Genomic DNA, 18,068 nt, shown 5'->3' with positions numbered 1-18,068 from the left:
GAGTGCCGCGTCTATGGGTTATCATCTTAATGAGGTTGGAATGACGATAACAATCACTGATTCAATTTAATGGGACATAAATACAATAACACTCACTGATTTATATACTCTTTTAAGTTGTAATTTTAGAATATGTTTACATACATATTTTTCTAGTTAATTCTTAATTTGGATTTTTTACATACATATATTTTGCCTTCAATGTTTAGATTTAGTTGCGTTATTATATAATGTGGTATGTGGTGTTGTAGATTATATTCTCTATATATTACAGTATTTTATTACCTAACGAGGAATATAAATTCAAAAGAAAATGTCATCGAAGCACAACATATCCAACCCAAATCCTCTATATATTACATTATTTTATTACCTAACAAGTTCTTGTTAACCTGTCAGAGCGAGGATGTCACTGACAAGGACTTGGATTGTCTGCCCTCCCATTTAGGTGCCCTTCCCGTGCCCTCATGTTTTGTGTGGTCACGGTTAAGCCATGTCAATATTTTGTATTATTTTTTTATAAAAATAATAAAACAAAAAGAAATAGTAATATAAAATGTTGACGTGACTTAACCGTGACTACAAAAACAGAAGGGCACGAGGAGGGCACAGAAATTGGAGGGCAGACAATCCAAGTCCCACTGACAATCCAAATCCACCTCCCTCATGATTATCCTTGCCAAAACACCATGTCATGTGGTTCATCGAATACGGTATAACCTTTTTATGGAACATCAACATATCACGTAATTCATCGAATACACCATTTAACCAATCATCTTTGTAAAGAAACAAAATAAAGTAAAATGTCATCAGAGCATTGCGTACATAATGAATTTCTTATTTGTATCACAAACGTTAATGACAACCCAAATTTTACCTCACTCATTATTATCTTTACACTACATCAACACTTCACGTGATTTGTAAAATACTTCGTGTAATTTCTCATTTTGGTAAAAAATATGGCTATGTACATTTACATCAGCATTTCACGTGATTCGTGAAATACTTCGTGTAATTTCTCATTTTGGTAAAAAATATGGCTATGTACATTGTCTTTGCCTATACATTGCAATAATAGGAAATCTATTTTACCAAAATAAATGTGGAAGATAGGGAGAGTAAGAGGAAAAAAGACCGAAGAGGCAACTTGTGTGGAAAAAAATAGGAACCGTTGATTACCATGATTCTCTCTCTCTCTCTCCTCTGACAAGTAACCATGGTAATGTTTTCACAATCCACTGTTTTTCCACGTGCCTCCCCTCTTTTCTTATTAACACGCGCACTCCTCCACCTCTTGCTTCGTCATTCCCGCATCTCCCTCTCTCTCTCTCTCTCTCTCTCTCTCTCTCTCTCTCGCACACATCCACTCTCCAGCCGGCGCCTCTCAAGAACCCTAGAAACCCTAACATCTTCCCCGCACCGCCGCACCCAGACGATTCCAATCCCAATCCGAATCCAAGTCCGAATCTGAGGTAATTCTGCAAAAAAATTTCGTCGCTAATTCTCGATTGGTGCTGTTATGGCGACGCTTGAACTCTGTTATTTGAAGTGTTTTGTCAAATTTTTGTTCCAATTTCTGGAAATTCGGCTTTGTTGTTGTGTAGTTTCGATGCCAAATAAAAGGGGAGATTTTGAAGAACTCTGCTTTCATTTTCCTATAAATTTTATTGTTTTTATTTAATATGTATACATATATATATATATATATATATATATATATATATATATATATATATATATATAAAAGCTAACTCAATATATATATATATATATAAGAGTTAGCTTTTAGATATTAGATTAAGCAGCTGTTTGGTTGAGTGAGCTGAAGGTGTTATGAATTGGATTTTCTTGTCAGCCAAACAGAGCTTAGCAGAGCTTGTGCTCTGTTGATTTAGTTTCTCGTTCCCCCTATTTTATTTTAATTATCACGTTTTAATGAAATTATGTCACGTATTACATTAATTTGCATGACAAATTTGCATTTTCTTTACGTTTTGTTTCGATTTATTTGCCAATTTTGTACCTTTCAATTTGTTTTCTGCTGATGTCTCTCTTATGGTTTGTGGGTTCCTATGAAATTTATGTTGAATTTGATATAATGTTCCTCTTTAGATCTCTGGTTTTTATTTGTTTTGATGTTTTCGTTTGTAAAATACTGTAGGTTGTGAAAGAAACAATTTGATTTGGTGCTTTGGGATTTTGTAAATTATGTTTTGTGTTAATTTGATGAACTGAGTTAGTGGTTGAAACAGTTTGTTGACAGTGATCTTAGATGGTATGATTTGTCCTGTTTCGGGGTTTTTTTATTTACTTGTTTCCGACATTAAGTGTTTGAATCTGTTCGGGGAGCATTCAAGTAGTTCGAAATTGAAACCCCTTTCAATTTGGGTATGACGAATTCGTTAAATCATGTATGTGTTTATCCCCCTTTCTTTTTTAGTTATTTGTCTGAAAAAGAAGGTTGGGAGTCTTGAAAGCCATTTTTCCGTGTTTTTTTTAAGGTGGAAACTCCCAACTTGTTATTCTTGTATTTCGTAATCTGCCTGAGGGGCAAATCTTTTTTTCTGAATTAATTGATATTTATTCGGTGCTCTTTGAGATGTTAATTGGGTCGATTTGTTCTCCTTTTATGATCTTGTTTCCTCTTTAATCATCCTCCTCCTTTTTTTTCTTGTCTGCCTACTGTTCGATCGTAACTGTCTATATTGCTTCATATTCTTCTTATGATAAGCTGGTTCTTTTGCTTTCTAGGCTTCTGAGGCGCTGGTTTCTTTCACTGCTTATGATGATCTGCTTTCTTCTCAATTTGGAATAGATCGAAACGGATTCAAGGTTGTTATGATCACCTCTGTTGTTTCTTCCTAGAATTCTATAGCTGAACTTTTTTTTTTTTTTTTTTTTTTTTTAATACTTGGAACTTTTATGAACTTTTTTCCAATGGGTGGTGTTGTCGCCTATGGGATTTGGCTACTTTAGTATAATAATTCTTTACTCTAGTGCAGGATGATTTATTGTCACAATGATACTGTAAAGCAATCAAGTTTTCTAAGATTCATGTACTGCTGCCACTGATCACTAAAAGTTAGATATAAATTCCGTGGACGAAATGGATCGGCGTGATACATCAGGATTTGTTAGTGGGGGTGGGATGTACTCTCCCAGAGACATCTAACTCTAACTTGGTAGATAATTTTATTTAGCCCAGAAGTTGGCAGACTGTTCTGTTGCAATTCAATTAGGTCTGTGTATATTATTTTAGTTGTTACTTAATGGACAATAGGTTGCAGAGTCTGGGTTTTGCTGCAAATTTTTCTTCAAATGCCTTCAGAATCTTGGGCAACTCCATGCAAGTTGGAGGAGCTGGAGGTGAGTATTCCACAGATACTATCTTACGGCTTAATTCCCCTGGTTTTTCAATGGCTTACATGCCAAGCCCAAAAGGAATCAAACGAAAGTGGAGTTCGGTTGGTGGATCTTTGACCCAGCATGTTGGCTCTTCACTGGCGCTTGGGCTTGGCCGTTCAACGAGTTCCTCAGACAGCAAGGGGAGCTCAGCTACTGCTTGCACTACAATGTCTTCTGCCAAAGAAACGGATGAGGAGTCCTCAATGGATTTCGAATTGGACTTTGCTCTTCATCTTGGAAATGAAAAGGTACCCAGCCTGAGGAAACCTGCTAAGAGTGCACTGGAACTGATGCCCAAGGTTGACTTGGAGTTAAGTCTCTCCACTGGGCTGTCTGAATCTGAAATCACTTGTGTCAATCCAAGCCCCACTTCGGCCCTTTCAGGCAGGGAGTTGCCATTGGATGCAGGTGGGGCCCAAAATGTAGATGAAGGAGCAACTTCATTCCCCTGGAAGCGAGGGTTTGCCATGCAACCATTGCAGACTTCGTTCATCCCAGGGGCTAGCCTCCTCTTCAATGAGGTTTCACAAAAGATTGACTCTGCTGCTGTTCCGGATCTCTCATCAAGCATGTTAACCACACCAAATAGCTCAGTAACCTGTTCTTCTTCTGTTATAACACAGAAACAACAGTTGCAGCGCAGCTCTAATTCAAAGACATGCCAGGTGGAAGGGTGTGGAAAGGGTGCCAGGGGTGCTTCGGGCCGTTGCATATCTCATGGTGGTGGTAGGAGGTGTCAGAGATCTGGCTGCCACAAGGGCGCTGAGGGCCGGACAGTGTACTGCAAGGCCCACGGTGGTGGTCGGAGATGTGAATTCCTTGGGTGCACAAAGAGTGCAGAAGGACGTACAGACTTTTGTATTGCTCATGGTGGTGGTCGGAGGTGCAGTGAAGAAGGTTGCACTCGAGCTGCCAGAGGGAAATCAGGATTGTGCATCAGGCATGGTGGTGGCAAGAGATGTCAAAGAGAAAATTGCACAAAGAGTGCCGAAGGTCTTTCAGGCCTTTGCATATCACATGGAGGTGGCCGTCGATGCCAAGCTGTAGGATGCACAAAAGGGGCGCAAGGGAGCACAATGTACTGCAAGGCTCATGGTGGGGGGAAGCGGTGCACTGCTCCTGGTTGCACCAAAGGAGCTGAAGGGAGCACGCCCTATTGCAAAGGCCATGGTGGAGGGAAAAGGTGTGCATTCGAAGGTGGTGGGCACTGTACAAAGAGCGTGCATGGTGGTACCAACTTCTGTGTGGCACATGGGGGTGGCAAGCGATGTGCCATGCCTGAGTGCACAAAGAGTGCAAGGGGACGAACTGATTACTGTGTCCGACATGGTGGAGGAAAGAGATGCAAGTCTGAAGGGTGTGGTAAGAGTGCACAAGGCAGCACTGACTTCTGTAAGGCACATGGTGGAGGAAAGAGATGCTCATGGGGGCATCCGGGATCAGTTTTTGGTGTCCAAGCTAGCGCCCCTTGTAACTCATTTGCAAGGGGGAAGACAGGCCTCTGTGCACTCCATAGTGGTCTGGTTCTGGATAAGAGGGTTCATGGAGGTATTACTTTGGGACCTATGGTTCAAGACCCTAAACTTGGAAAGTCAGAGAAGATGAAAGAAGTAGTCATTGCTGACGACATGAATGTTGATGTGATGAATACCGTGAGTGGCATAAGGACTTCAGCAACTGGAACTTATTCTGACTTGAAACATGGCGGTCAATCTTCAGTCCCCACCCTCGTTCCCGAAGGCAGGGTGCATGGGGGAAGTCTGATGGCTCTGCTGGCAGGCGGCAGTTCAGATGCCAACACAAACAGCATGGGAAGCAATTCATCTGGGCCAAAGAAGTCCTACATGATGCATCAGAACTGGATGTAAGGCTATTTCCTATTTCCTCACCCTTGTTCTCTGATTCGGTCTTGGTGGTTGGCAAGTGTTTTCAGATAGTCAGCATGTCTGTGTCCTATGTTTCTTAATCTGGTTTAGTCCTTTGATATACATTAGAAGTTGTTCTCATTCATTAGTTCGAATGGTGAGAACCCATAAGTCCTTAAAAGATGTTAGTGTAACAGTTTGTTATGGGTATATCAAGGTAGGGCATAATGTTACAATTTGGAGTCAGGTGTTTGGTGTTCTTTCCTGTAAATATGTATGAATGTCTGTCAGTCCAGCAGTTTGCTTGTGAATACAGGTTAAGGTTATACCGCCTGTAGCTTCTGTCAGTTTGTCAGACATTCTGGTGCAGTAAAAGCCTTTTCTGAAATCATTATAATCTGTTTGCCATGTTTGGTTTGCTGGTTTGTCTTGGAATTTAGTTGCTAATAAATTTTCGGTGGTTTTGTGCTTTTGAAGGTATTGAGATTTGATAGGTAATTGGGAAATTGGCTGAAATAATAAATTTACATGTCTCAATTGTTGAAATGATAGCTTTTGATCAATTTGTCGTCGATATTTGATTGATATGCTGTTGGTATTTGATTTGATCCGTGCAACAATTAGCAATTGAGATTTGTAAAACGATCATTTTCAGTCTATTTCCCTAGATGATTTGCATGACTTGTAGGAGTAGGTCCAAAAGTTCTTTTCAGCTTAAAAGCACTTTACAGTTTACAGGCCATAAACTGCTTATAAAGTAAAGAACTCATATGCGTACCTGTTCTTAAAGGTAAACAATGTCATCCAAGAAGATTCCATCAGGTTAGGGTTCCATTTGGATGGAGAATTTTGAAAGTAGGAAATAACTAGGATTTGATAATATTGCTAAATTTGCTACAAAAACTAAAAACATTAGGTTGCTTGCTTAATCAAGTAAGGGGGTTCAAACTCGGGACTTTGGGTGCAAAGGGTGAAAGCCCTTAAACAATTGAGTTACAAGCCAACTTGCGATAATAAAACCCGGTAATGATGTATTATAAATGATATTTTGGAAATCGGCCAAGAATTAGGAACTTATTTCTGGATTTTCATTTTTCGTGAAACTGCAACACGATTTTTACATGATTATTTTTCACGAAATCTGGTATATGTCGTGGGACATTTCCCCTTGTATTTGTGTACAAATCTTCTCCCGTGTCAAGTTAGAACTTGGCTAACTTGGACAGCTCATCAACTGCTTCAACCAAGTGATCAAGCCTGGCCACAAACTCTATCAGCAAGGAAGTGAAGTTGGCCAGGGACAACGCCGCAGTGCTTTCCAACGCCTTCATCCGTGGCAAGAAGTCGCCGGAAGAACCCTCTTCCTCAAAAGCATCAACCTGTAGAGGTGGCCATGAATAATGCTGCCTCCTCGACTGCTTCCTCATTAGCTCATGGTAATTGTTAGACTCCGTCTGCTGCTGCTGCTGCTGCTGCTGAGCGCTTTGGTTCGAGTTCTTGTCAAGGCTATTGCTACTGTCGAGATCAGCCAGTTGGCTCGTGAGATCGGAGAAGTTGTTGGATAAGGTCTGAGAGATCTTGGTCAGTGGCTTGGAATATCCGTTCGTGTCCGGGGGGTCACAAGGCGATGTGAGGAGGTAAGAGTGCACGTCAATGGCGTGTTGGAGTCGCTCCGTTGAGCTGTGGAGTTTCTTGAGTAGGGATGTTCTGGTGCTTCTTTTCATGTCGCTGATGTCTTGCCCTAGACCCCTTACCAGTTCTGCGGCCTGGCTCGTCGCTTCTTGGATCTCCGATTGGAATGTCATCCGGAGGTTGTAGGGTGCCTAAACAGTAAACACCAATCGAGTAAAAAATTAATACTATCAGCAGATTATCATCAAGATTTGCGTTTGTTCTAACCCAATTCACCCCATTGAAAACCAATTTTAACCAAGTGCTCACTACACATTCTCGACTCTCGAGTGAAGCCGGGTGTATTATTTTATGTTTATCTCTCTTATCCTGTGACACGTTCAGTGAGAAACGAGATAAGCAAAAGAAAATATATACCTAATTCCACCCAGTTTCTAATGCCCCATGATCTCCACCAACATTTGTTTATTCTGAACAAATTCAATTGTGATTGTGAATCAGTTCATAGGAATATCTTTACATGCTTGAGACTGACGATTAAAAACAAACCCCAATTGATCATCGTCATCTCTTTTAGCACTAGTCAATTAATTATTATTTTAGTAATAATTATTATTATTCTGGTGCCAATTCTTAATTCCTGGTCCCCTAAATATTGGAAACCACTAACAACAGCAAGGGAATAAACACATCGTATGATTAACTTGTATTATTTTATTCCCAGCCAACTCTTTAATCTTTCCAAATATTCCCCAGCTCCAAAATGGAAAAGGGTTTATGTTTTTTATGTGGTTGTAGATGCTTCAAAAGGGAAAGGGGTTTATGTATTTTTATGTGGTTGGTAGATATTCAATCTGATTGTACATCATATTTGACTAATTACCTGCGAGTAGGCATTTCTTTTCGCAAATGACCATAGTTTGAGATGTGTGCAAACAAAAATTTAGAAATGATAAGCACATGTCCTTTAACTTTTTATATAATCTTGCTTAATCTTGTAGATTGTTTTTATTTAGTTTATTCAATCCGATAGTCAGAAATAAAGATGAATGTGTATGAAGCTAGAAAAGAGATTGAAGGTGGTTCACTCCCAACTTTCTTTTCATAATTTTAATGAATTACTATGCATATGTGTGAGACTGGATTTATCTGTAAGTAAAACCGACTCTTAATATATCGGGAGCGAAGCAGTGTTCCTTTGAGAAGTCATATACAAAAGGGTTCATGTATGTACATGGAGGAGGAGAGGAGTGGAGGAATGGAATATATACCTGAATTTCAGAGTGCAGAACTCCATGAAGTGCCATGACCTCATAAGCACAATACCTCAAAACTGCTGCAACTTTGACATATTCTGACCAAGGATAGAAGAAGTGCCTGAATCTGCCGTGTGGGGGCTCCCATTTTGCCGACACAGCCTTGCATTTCAAAAATATAGCCAACACGTATGATTAAACTTTTTCAGTTAACTTTTGGATTTGGGAATTATTATATAGATTATTCGTTGGAAAAGTATTAAAACCAATTAATTAAAGAGGTCTAATTAACTAATTTATTACCAAAGCCTCCAGTTTTGCTGATGAGTTCAATGTGCTCCGGCATTTCCTATAGGCAGGCTCGTCTGGAAACTCACCCATAACAGTTTTGGAGAATTCTGGGTGCACTGACCCATCATCTTCTAGATATTTCCTAACACTTTCTGAGAATAATTATAAGAAAACACATAAATGGTTTGTGAACACGAATTTTTCCTGAAATGAAAGAGACAAGAACAACGTGCGAAATTTCGATGTTTACATGGTTGTTCTCTCTACATCATGACCAAATGCAATCATCTAATCCAAAATCAATTAACAATTAGTGAATATGATAATTTATTCTGATACCATGTTATAATGTGAACATTCAACTGAAAGCATCGGATTATGTGTCAAATGACTTGTTATATCAAATATTATGAGCGGTTGATAATTGAAACAAATAAATATGTGATAAAAAATGTGGTCCATGTCCAGCATGGTATTATTAACAAGAGATTTACATGCACGATATGTTTTTAGGTTTGTGTATGTTGCATGCAGGGTATTATATTAACATGGGATTTGCCATTTTTATATTTCACCGTGGTTAGAAATTAAAAATATCAATCGATTATTTGGCACACCTTCAAGTGAGTCGGCCACCGAGTTAAAGTTATTGACTAGCTCCTTGTGCAATTGCTCACCGGCCCAAATAGGGCAAACAAGCACATTCACTAAGACTGCTACAAACCCTCCGATGGCGATCGAGTAGAGTCGATCCATTGCTGTCCTCATCGGGTTTCCCATCGATAAGCGATACCCAGAAACAACGATCAAACAATAGGTGAAAAGTACGACCCTGAATCCATATTCATATGGCACGAGTGATGGCCACAACTTCATGAACGATGTAATGGTTCCTGCATAAAATTCATCAATTAATTCCAACAAAAATTGAAGTGTTTGATAATTTGATCAATTTCTATGTGTATGGCTTTTGTAATCATCATTTGGGGATATTCGATGCGCGACTAACCGATTAGGAAGATGCTAAAGCCAATGATGATAGGTTCAGCTACTCGTCCAGAGCTTAGTGCTATTTGAGCAACACTAATGGCCAAAACTCCGGCAAGCAAACTCCCAAGAGCTCGGTTAAATCCTCTGTTAAATGTTGCACCTAGAAACACAAATGATATATGTTACATGGAACTTCTATGTATAACTACTGACTAAGTTGTTTGGTTACATATCAAAGTCTATATACACGATTGAAGAGAAAATATTTGCTTGGTCGGGTTCCAATAGACAATACATGGTATATATATTGCATACTGATCGATGTTTTGCCTCACTATGTTTACGCATTTTGACCAAATATCGACATCATATTAGATATTATAAATTCGTATCCGTTATCAGCTATCACTACTCATGATTTAATATGTTAAATATTGATCTTAAATTACTTGCCACACACACGTCGTGTTTAGTTGCATATACGTGCTATTTTGTACCATCCACATAGTAACCCTAGATGTTAACTAGTTTGCATGTAAGGAATGAATTAACATCAATATATTTGTGGCATGCATGCATGGATTCATGTATCCCAGCGCATACGATGCGTACCAACTGTATATTCGAACATGATGGCAACCGTGAGGATGGACCAAATGATATTGGTGCCAAAAACTTCATAAGGTGCTCGGAAGAGTATGAGCAGAGAGACAAGAAGCACTGCCAGCCCCACTTTCAGTGAGAATTTCACCCTGTTGCTATCTTCTCTGGCAAATTCCCAGACTTTCCACACCCAATCCTTAAAGGGGAAGCCTTCTTCTTCTCCTCCTCCTCCTCCTCCTTCTCCCTTGCTGGATTTCTCATGGTGTTCGGCTTTGGTCACAGAACAAGGGATGTTAATGTTAATCTCAATATTATTACTACCCCTTTTGTCATTCATTCTCCAATGCAGCAGTATAGCCTCCCCCAACTCTTCTATAAGATGCTGTTTCTCTAAGAGCCCCTAACTGTCGGATTAATCGCTTATAATAAAAGTACTTTTTGAATAAGCTGGGGAGAACAAGGAGGAGATAGATCAAAAACTGCGAGAATAGCGATTGAGTAGTAGGATTTGAGGTGTGTTCATCAGAAGAGAAGTGAGTAGGTTTTAAAGAGGAGGGGTGGTAGCTTTGTGTTGTGGGCAAGTAGGTAAAAAAGCACGTCTAGTGAGGATGTCATATATACATGACGAGAATACAGTACGACAATAATAGAGAAGAGAGAAAATGAAGCTAAACCCCGAAGATAAAAAGATGCTTAATTACAATAATGCAGCCTGCACTGCATGGATATAAGAGAATTAGAATCTCAAATGCCGTTTTCAATCGCCAAACACGTTTACTCTTCCAAATATCGACCTTCGCCATGTACTAGCGAAGGTGGTATTTGCAGAATATCAGTGTATTACTAACAATCTATTTGTTCGTTTAAAGTAATGTTAATTGAAAATCGTATATAATGATATTGCAATGACTAAAGTTGGTCACATACGAGGCACGTGATAAAAAGACAGGAAATTAACGAAAGTGATGATAAGTTGTTGGGATATATTGAAAAATGTTCAAGGAGTATAGATTCCAGAAAATGAATACAAGGACTAATTAAAGAGAGGATCCGGTATTAGCTATCCTTTACTAGGAATGTTAATAACTTTCTCATTTGAATTTTTTTGTTCTACCTCAGTTCTGTTCTCATTCTGCAATTGCAATGTTACATGACGATCCAAGTTGTTTGTGATCACTCTTTAAAGATAAACTCTGCAAAAAATTAACCAAGTATAAAATTATTTAGTCATCTAACAACCATTTAATAAATAGACGAACTATGCTATTCAGTTAAATACTGAAATTTTGATAACATTAAAGTTTTTTGTATAGTTGATCTTTAAAGAGAGAAATAGTGTAAAAGATTCATATCATCATGAAATATTGCAAGATGTGAAGAAAAATTGAAAAGGTCGCTAGCATTTTCCATGCATGATACACTCAAAGGTAAACTTATACTTTTTTCCTCTTGGGATTAAGCTAGGCCATAAATTCAATTTCATCCTCAATGTACTAAGAAAAACTAGTGGTGCTTGGGCGATAAATAAAAATAAGCATGTTATGGGGTCGGACATCCTCAAGTCGCGATCGCACGACTTTGACCCACGAACTTCGAAACCCAAAATCAGGGCTCGGACTACCATTTCATCTCTCTCCAATATGTCCGAGGGGTCGAACAGGAGTCTCTTCGAGACACGTCTGCCACACAAACTACCATAGCCCAAGAATATCTCATCGCTTTAAATGCATACGTACGCATCATCCGACATGCTGAGGCTTTGCAGGTGAAATCATATACGTACCTGGAAAATATCAGAACCATCATCGTAACTGCGTCCCAAACCTCTTTTGCCATTGGCGCCATTGGCAGTCGAATGAAATACCCAATTACATTGTGTTCCATAGAGTTGATCAGCCATCCTTTCACGATGGCGTTCTCCGGTATCCATTTAGTGAAGGTCGAGTCAGTTGTAAGGGGTTGTAGATTACTTCCAAACAAATATCCCAATTTGTCTTTGCCAGCGACAATAAACATCTCCAAAATTTGGGACCAAACTCTATAATTTGCACCGTTGAATTTGATGCCAATTGGCGAAGTGGATATATCATGGTGAACAATTTGCGTCACCACTTGGGGAATCATCGTCGGGTTCACAACAACGTTAGCAGTAGGAGTCGAAGTAGTAGGGGTAAATTTAGGTGGATTAGGGTTGATAGAACCGGTGGTGGTTCCACCTTTACGGGGTAGATTTTCCATGGAAGCTTTTTTGGGTTTTCAAACGGGAATAGGTCTAGCAGAAATCCTAAAATCTACGCTCTGTTACCATGTTAAATTTGGGTTGCGGAATTCTTCAATGCATTCTTCTTACTTTCAAGGCAGATATATAACACAACTTTAACTTACAAGGCAATAATAAATAATTAATAAAGTCAATCTACCCTAATTACAAAGAAACAATCAGAAAACAAATCCCCGCTAATTACACCGAGAATGTAAACTCACGCCAACAGTAAAAAATGAAGCAAGAGGAATATTTATACAACAAATTAGAACTTATGTATACAAAAAATTAGAACTCAGATGCTACGGCTCCTTTCACAAAGAAGTCTCTTTGCTGTTTCTTCTTGTAGGTATATTGCCCATGAATTAGAATGTTATTACTCTCTATATTGCTAATTGATTTTACGGTGAAACCTCAACTTTTATTATGTTTTCAGAGTATATTAGCACATGTGTGAAGCTCAACAACTACATGTGCTCTATGTCTCTCAGTTTGTGTTGTCCACATATTAAGCTTGGAAATACGCATCATATGAGGGACATACGAAAATGAGAAGAAACATCTCACATCGGAGAAGTTTATCAAACCTTGCATGTCCTTATAAAGATTATGTTACTCCCTATATGGCCAGTTCTAGGGAAATCTCAACCAACTTCACAGACTAATGTGACAATTTACTCAAATGAAAACTTGTGTATTGAGGGAAAAAGTTAGGATTTGAATAGGTCATCACTTTTGTTAAAAGGGAACGTTCCTTAATATTTACCTAGAAAGGTAAAGAGTGAAACAATAGGAATATTGCATAGAACAAAGAACTCAGAAGCTACAACTCCTTTCACAAGGAAGTCTTTTTGCTCTTTCTTTGCTGTAGGAATATTTCCTAGGATTTGGATGTGTGATCAATGGTCGCTTGTTGTTCTGGTATATGCACAGGTTGTCAAAATAATTAAGTTAAATGATTTTTCTTCTGTATCCCTAATATAATCTTCAGACTTCAGCATTATCTGGTGGCTGCTTTTATATAACTTTGCCTCAATGGTCTAAGCACAAACATGTTCTTTCCTTCCTCTTAACACGAAATCCTTGGTATCTTGTTAGCCATCCGTCTATTATTTTATCATATTTCATCCTTTTATGCCTAATTTATTCCTAAAATTTGACATAGAAATATATGCCATGATTCTTTAATTACCATAGCCATGTATTTTAGTTTTTGCTATTAATTTATTACATAATGTTACATAGGTAGCTTAGACTCTATGTATTTATGAGAAGAACCCTCTTTAGTCTTTCCCCTCATTTTGCAGTTAAATATTGAGGAACATATTCGAGGAATAAAGTGATTAAAAACAGCTGACTTGATGGCCAAGGCCAAGAAGTGACTAGTACTACGATCTAGTAGTATTATTCTTCACTTGTATGTGAGAGGTTTTAAGTTCGATTCTCGTCAAAGCGAATTTGAACCACATTATTGCTAGCCCATTATGAGGCTTAGCCCACTCCCCTACCCCCTTAATATAGATAATATTTTTTGTTTAAAATAATGATCTCAAAAAATTTAAACTCAACCCTATATAATCAGCATTCAATAGAAGTAGCAATTGGGTAGCAAAGTTAAAATAATTTGTCATGTCAAGTAGGAAAAACGCATTTCCAATGGAGGTAGCAATCAAACTAGCAAATAAAAAAAATAGTAACTGATCTTAGAGCAAGTCCATCCCATGCGAGTAGGCCGGCTCACAGCACACAAATAGGCCAACCTCCCTTTTTTTTGCTCCAGCCCAGTTGAAGCACCCAACCCAAGCCAGTCTCTAGGCCAGCCTAGAATGTGCTGAGCCATGGGACGGGCCATCTGACATCAGGCTTGCATCAGCCTTACATCAAAGTGCACTGATATTTTTTTTTTCCGTCAGGCGCGTGTAACACACGCACGAGTGGGGGCGTGTCCCCTACAAAAAAGGTGGTGGGGCTCGCCGTTGCAGCGCACCAATTCTCACCCGTGAGTGGCCATGTGGCGCGGTATGGGCCGTTGGATTTCCAATAGCAAGTTTTCTGGACCATTGGATTGTAACGACCTGTCCCCAATTATTACGATTTTTATAACTTTAAAAAGTGAATTTAAGAAAATACCCTTCGAGACAAAGTGTTGACTTTTGTTGACTGCCATGTCGTGCCACGTAAGATTCATTTTCTTGGCGTATCCTCGTAGTACTCGTCGTTACGGATGCGTAGGTGCAAACAGAGTGCAATTTGGAGTTATAACGAATGAGGTATTAACATTTAAAGTCGGGGGCATTTTAGTAAATTAATTAGTTTCATGAAAACACTAGATTTTTGGAGAAAAATCTGGAATGCCACGTGTGTGGCCCAGATTTAAAGACAGAAAAGATGGGCGGTCGAGATGAAGTATAAAGGAGAGAAAGAAGGGGTGAGATGCCCAATCAAGAAGAGAGAGGAAAATGAGAGGACCAATGGGGACGGGAGAAATGAGGGGAAAGGAGAAGGGCGAGGTAACACTTGATCATGACACTTTCCTCTTTACTCGATTCCAACTCGTAAATCGATTTAGACCCAGACCCCTGAGAGCTTTTCCGTCACTTCCTCCGGGGATTTTGCAACAAATTTCATCGTGCCACCACTTGGGAACTTCTCACCGGCCCTTCTTCCTCGATTTCCCACATAAAATTGACGATATTTGACCCCGTTTCATAGTGTGCAGCAACGGCACCCCCGTGAGTCCCTAGGCGGCGATCCGCCATTTCTGAATGCAATCTCATCGATCCCCGGCAACGGCGCCAAAATTTGATGTGAGAATTACTTGACACACAAATTAAACCCTCTTTTTGACAATTGTAGTATAGATGTAAGTAGGGTATCGTTCTAGGCCGGGGATTAGGAGGGATTGCTAATCTATTGTAAATTAATTTAAAAATATTAAATAAGACTCAAGGACACAAAACTAGGCTAAAAACTCTAATAACTCGAAACACACTTAAAATGACTCAAAATAATGAAAACAATTAAATTAAACACTAGGAACTGAAATGGACGGAAATTAAATTAAAAGACTAACAATAAAGAAAACTAACTAAATAATATAATTTAATAATGGATGGGTGTTTGGTTTTGATGAAAAGTAAATTAAACTTAATTAAATTACAGAATTGACAAAAACATAAAATTAAGGTAAAATGATAAATGACGGACTAGCTAGAGGGTTCTTCTCCACACATGTTATACTTGGATACAAAATGATTTCCAGTTGTTCTTTCAATAAATTGTGAATTTCAATACTCCAGATTAACCGTGAACATCACTTTTTTAATCTTCAAGTTTTCCTTAAGTTATTGAATTGGACGGGAAAACGCATACAACAATTCAAAACATTCTTCAAAAGTCCCCTACGTGAAAAGCACAATAGAGATACAATCAAAGATCATTAAACTTTGTGAAAACTATAAGCATTGACGAGGCATTCGTAACTATGAAAAGCATGATACTCTTGCCAAGAATTTACTTAACGTGATTGTGACTAGCAACCTTTACTACTTGTGAAAATAAGTTCATAACGATTAGGTGAAATTCACTTATATTCTAGCATCAAATTCATGCATGTAAATTAAGCGTGCACTCTCAACCAACATACACAAATCAGTTTTTATACGAACGGATAAGTAAATTGAAATCACAACTTATGAAATCACAACCGAAGGTAATCAATTCATATTACAAATATATTCATGGCTTTGAATTAACCTCTAGCCAAAATAAATTTAATTACACATTATTAAAACAGAAATAAAATAGAAGTTTAGAGAGATTAAACCGAAAGAGAGGTGAAGATCTCTGTCTGCGTTTCCACTGAGCTGCTCTCTCAGCTCCCCCCTGTCTTCTCCCTTTATCTGCGTTTTCATGCTTTGCTGTCCGTCTCACCTTCTTTCCCCAGCTGCGCTGGCAGCTTCCCTCTGACCAGCTGCAAAGCAGCTGTCACGCCAGCATCCCCCCTGTGTTCTTACGCTGCCCGAAGGCAGCTCCTGTTTTCCCTCCCCTTGTCCGTGCTGCTCTCCTTCCTCACGTTTCTTCTGCTGCCAAAGGGCAGCCTCTGCCTTCCACCAATCCCCCCGTTGTCGCACTCCTCCCACTTCTTTTCTGACCTTCTGCGAGCTGCCCAAAGGGCAGCTCCCTTCTCCCGCTCCAAGACCCCCCTCTCTACATACCTCAGATTTCCTTTTATTTCCTCCCCTCTAATTATCCTGCTTTCTTCTTTGGATTCCCTTTGTCGCAGTCTTCTCATTTCCTCTTTCTCTCGCCAGCTGCAAAGGTTTTCTTTGTCTGCCTAATCTCCCGCTGCCCTCCTTGGATTCCTCTTTCAATTCTCCCCTTAGCTGTCTTGGGCAGCTTCTTTTTATTATTTTTTTTTTGCTTGTCTTTCAACATATAGACATAGAGAGGGACAAACCTTGTTTATAAAATGTAAATTAATATTATCATGTGACAATAAAAGGTAATATTGCATAACAGATCCTATAAACACAAAAATAACGTAAATAGCTCAAAAATATAAGGAACTAACCAAGAAAAGACGAGTGAATTCGAAGTAAAAATATATATAAATATGATCCGATCAAATACCCCCACACTTAACTTTTGCTAGTCCTCGAGCAAAACAAAGAAAACATGAAAAAGTACTAACATGAAAGACATTAGCTTCCCTCTATGTGACCCTCATAGAATTTCATTCAAGAAAACAAATCATCAAGAACCATAGCTAGCACCAAACAAGTTAATCCAAGTTCAAATTCCTAATTCAAATATTAGCAGTAATCTTTAAATCATCCTTGAAGTGTAGTGTGTGAGATAGCCATGCTAATGCAATTTCAAGTTTTTATTTTTAAAATCATCATATGCAAACTAGCAACCTTCTCACGGGATATGCACTCAATCACACATGTGTTTAGTTTTAATGTGTTTCGCTCAAAGAATCAAATGTGAAATTTCTACCATAAGCTTGCATAAAGATCACTTCTCCACAGTCATAATTGCAAAACTTAAATCAAGAGGACTTTTATTGGATGTAATGAGGTTTAGGGAGAGGGTTATTGAAATGAAAGAATAGGTAAACACAAGTTCCAAGCTACATTGCAAGCAATTCTTTTCTTTAGATTTATAAGAACTCAACCTTTCCAACGATTCTTTTAGCACCTCCAACCACACTCTTAAACTGAAACTTGAACAACTTTTTATTTTCTTTGTGTACAATCTTTCTTTTTTCTTTTCTCTTTTTTTTTTTTTTTTTAATTTTTTTTTTTTTTTTTTTTATACAAACATGAAATACCCCCACACTTATTCTTTTGCCAAACACCTTCAAAGTACTTCATAAACGTTTCTCATAAGACAATCTCGCATTGCCCGCTTGGAAAGGGTAAGGAAAAAAATTTCAGGTATAAGGGTAGACATATCTGGTGATAAGAAATAAAAGGCTCAACATATACGGCTCAAATTGGCAATCTAATGATATCATTTTTCTTTGGGAAACATGGTTATTTGGGCCATAGTGGTAAACCTAATGCCTTTATCATTTCCAAGTTCATGCAATCAATGACAAACATTTCGAAAGATCGTTACGCAAGTTCTAGAGATGTATCTCACATAAGTTCATCACACATGAAAGAATAGGAGTGTATGAAAAATGCACACACTTTCAATCGGCTCAAAAACTCACATAGGATGTATATGGTCACTAAATTCACATATGAA

At 38.5% G+C, this 18,068-nt stretch overlaps 3 protein-coding genes and 1 long non-coding RNA gene across 6 annotated transcripts; 1 reads left to right on the top strand and 3 right to left on the bottom strand.

Moving 5' to 3' along the window:
* Window positions 1–1,294: 1,294 nt before the first annotated feature.
* On the top strand, window positions 1,295–5,684 carry LOC126625997 (uncharacterized). 3 transcript variants are annotated; one of them, XM_050295146.1, is made up of 3 exons: window positions 1,295–1,478; window positions 2,758–2,838; window positions 3,287–5,684. In XM_050295146.1, exon 3 carries the CDS (start codon window positions 3,351–3,353, stop codon window positions 5,277–5,279), a length of 1,929 nt encoding a protein of 642 aa, XP_050151103.1. In that variant the 5' UTR covers window positions 1,295–1,478; window positions 2,758–2,838; window positions 3,287–3,350; the 3' UTR covers window positions 5,280–5,684. The 3 variants fall into 3 exon arrangements, with proteins under 3 accessions (XP_050151103.1, XP_050151101.1, XP_050151102.1); XM_050295144.1 differs by having other exon boundaries at window positions 3,009–5,684; XM_050295145.1 differs by having other exon boundaries at window positions 3,004–5,684.
* A 658-nt stretch (window positions 5,685–6,342) lies between these two features.
* On the bottom strand, window positions 6,343–10,643 carry LOC126625998 (aluminum-activated malate transporter 9-like). The gene is made up of 6 exons (XM_050295148.1): window positions 10,058–10,643; window positions 9,465–9,605; window positions 9,073–9,348; window positions 8,468–8,607; window positions 8,180–8,326; window positions 6,343–7,099 (listed from the first exon to the last, which is right to left on the bottom strand). The coding sequence occupies exons 1-6, from the start codon at window positions 10,383–10,385 to the stop codon at window positions 6,479–6,481; spliced, it is 1,653 nt and encodes a 550-aa protein (XP_050151105.1). The 5' UTR covers window positions 10,386–10,643; the 3' UTR covers window positions 6,343–6,478.
* Window positions 10,644–11,035: 392 nt separating this feature from the next.
* Window positions 11,036–12,252, bottom strand: LOC126625185 (uncharacterized). Its single transcript, XM_050294263.1, has 2 exons — window positions 11,832–12,252; window positions 11,036–11,241 (listed from the first exon to the last, which is right to left on the bottom strand). Exons 1-2 carry the CDS (start codon window positions 12,170–12,172, stop codon window positions 11,229–11,231), a joined length of 354 nt encoding a protein of 117 aa, XP_050150220.1. The 5' UTR covers window positions 12,173–12,252; the 3' UTR covers window positions 11,036–11,228.
* Window positions 12,253–17,548: 5,296 nt separating this feature from the next.
* On the bottom strand, window positions 17,549–17,686 carry LOC126625300 (uncharacterized). The gene is made up of 2 exons (XR_007624376.1): window positions 17,634–17,686; window positions 17,549–17,587 (listed from the first exon to the last, which is right to left on the bottom strand). It is a non-coding gene; the product is annotated as an uncharacterized LOC126625300 (long non-coding RNA).
* Window positions 17,687–18,068: the final 382 nt, after the last annotated feature.

Source organism: Malus sylvestris, chromosome 6 (genome assembly GCF_916048215.2).
Source record: "Malus sylvestris chromosome 6, drMalSylv7.2, whole genome shotgun sequence".
Lineage (NCBI taxonomy): Eukaryota > Viridiplantae > Streptophyta > Magnoliopsida > Rosales > Rosaceae > Malus > Malus sylvestris.
This window is presented reverse-complemented; position numbering and strand designations above follow the sequence as displayed.

What these genes read in the sequence shown, in the direction of transcription:
- LOC126625997 (XM_050295144.1), top strand. Translation starts at nt 3,276, where the DNA reads ATGGACAATAGGTTGCAGAGTCTGGGTTTTGCTGCAAATTTTTCTTCA.
- LOC126625998 (XM_050295148.1), bottom strand. Translation starts at nt 10,385, where the DNA reads ATGAATGACAAAAGGGGTAGTAATAATATTGAGATTAACATTAACATC. An exon ending in CATGTTCGAATATACAGTTG is followed by an intron (nt 9,606 to 10,057) that starts GTACGCATCGTA and finishes TTGTGTTTCTAG; the next exon opens with GTGCAACATTTAACAGAGGA. An exon ending in CAGCAAAACTGGAGGCTTTG is followed by an intron (nt 8,327 to 8,467) that starts GTAATAAATTAG and finishes TTGAAATGCAAG; the next exon opens with GCTGTGTCGGCAAAATGGGA.
- LOC126625185 (XM_050294263.1), bottom strand. Translation starts at nt 12,172, where the DNA reads ATGATTCCCCAAGTGGTGACGCAAATTGTTCACCATGATATATCCACT.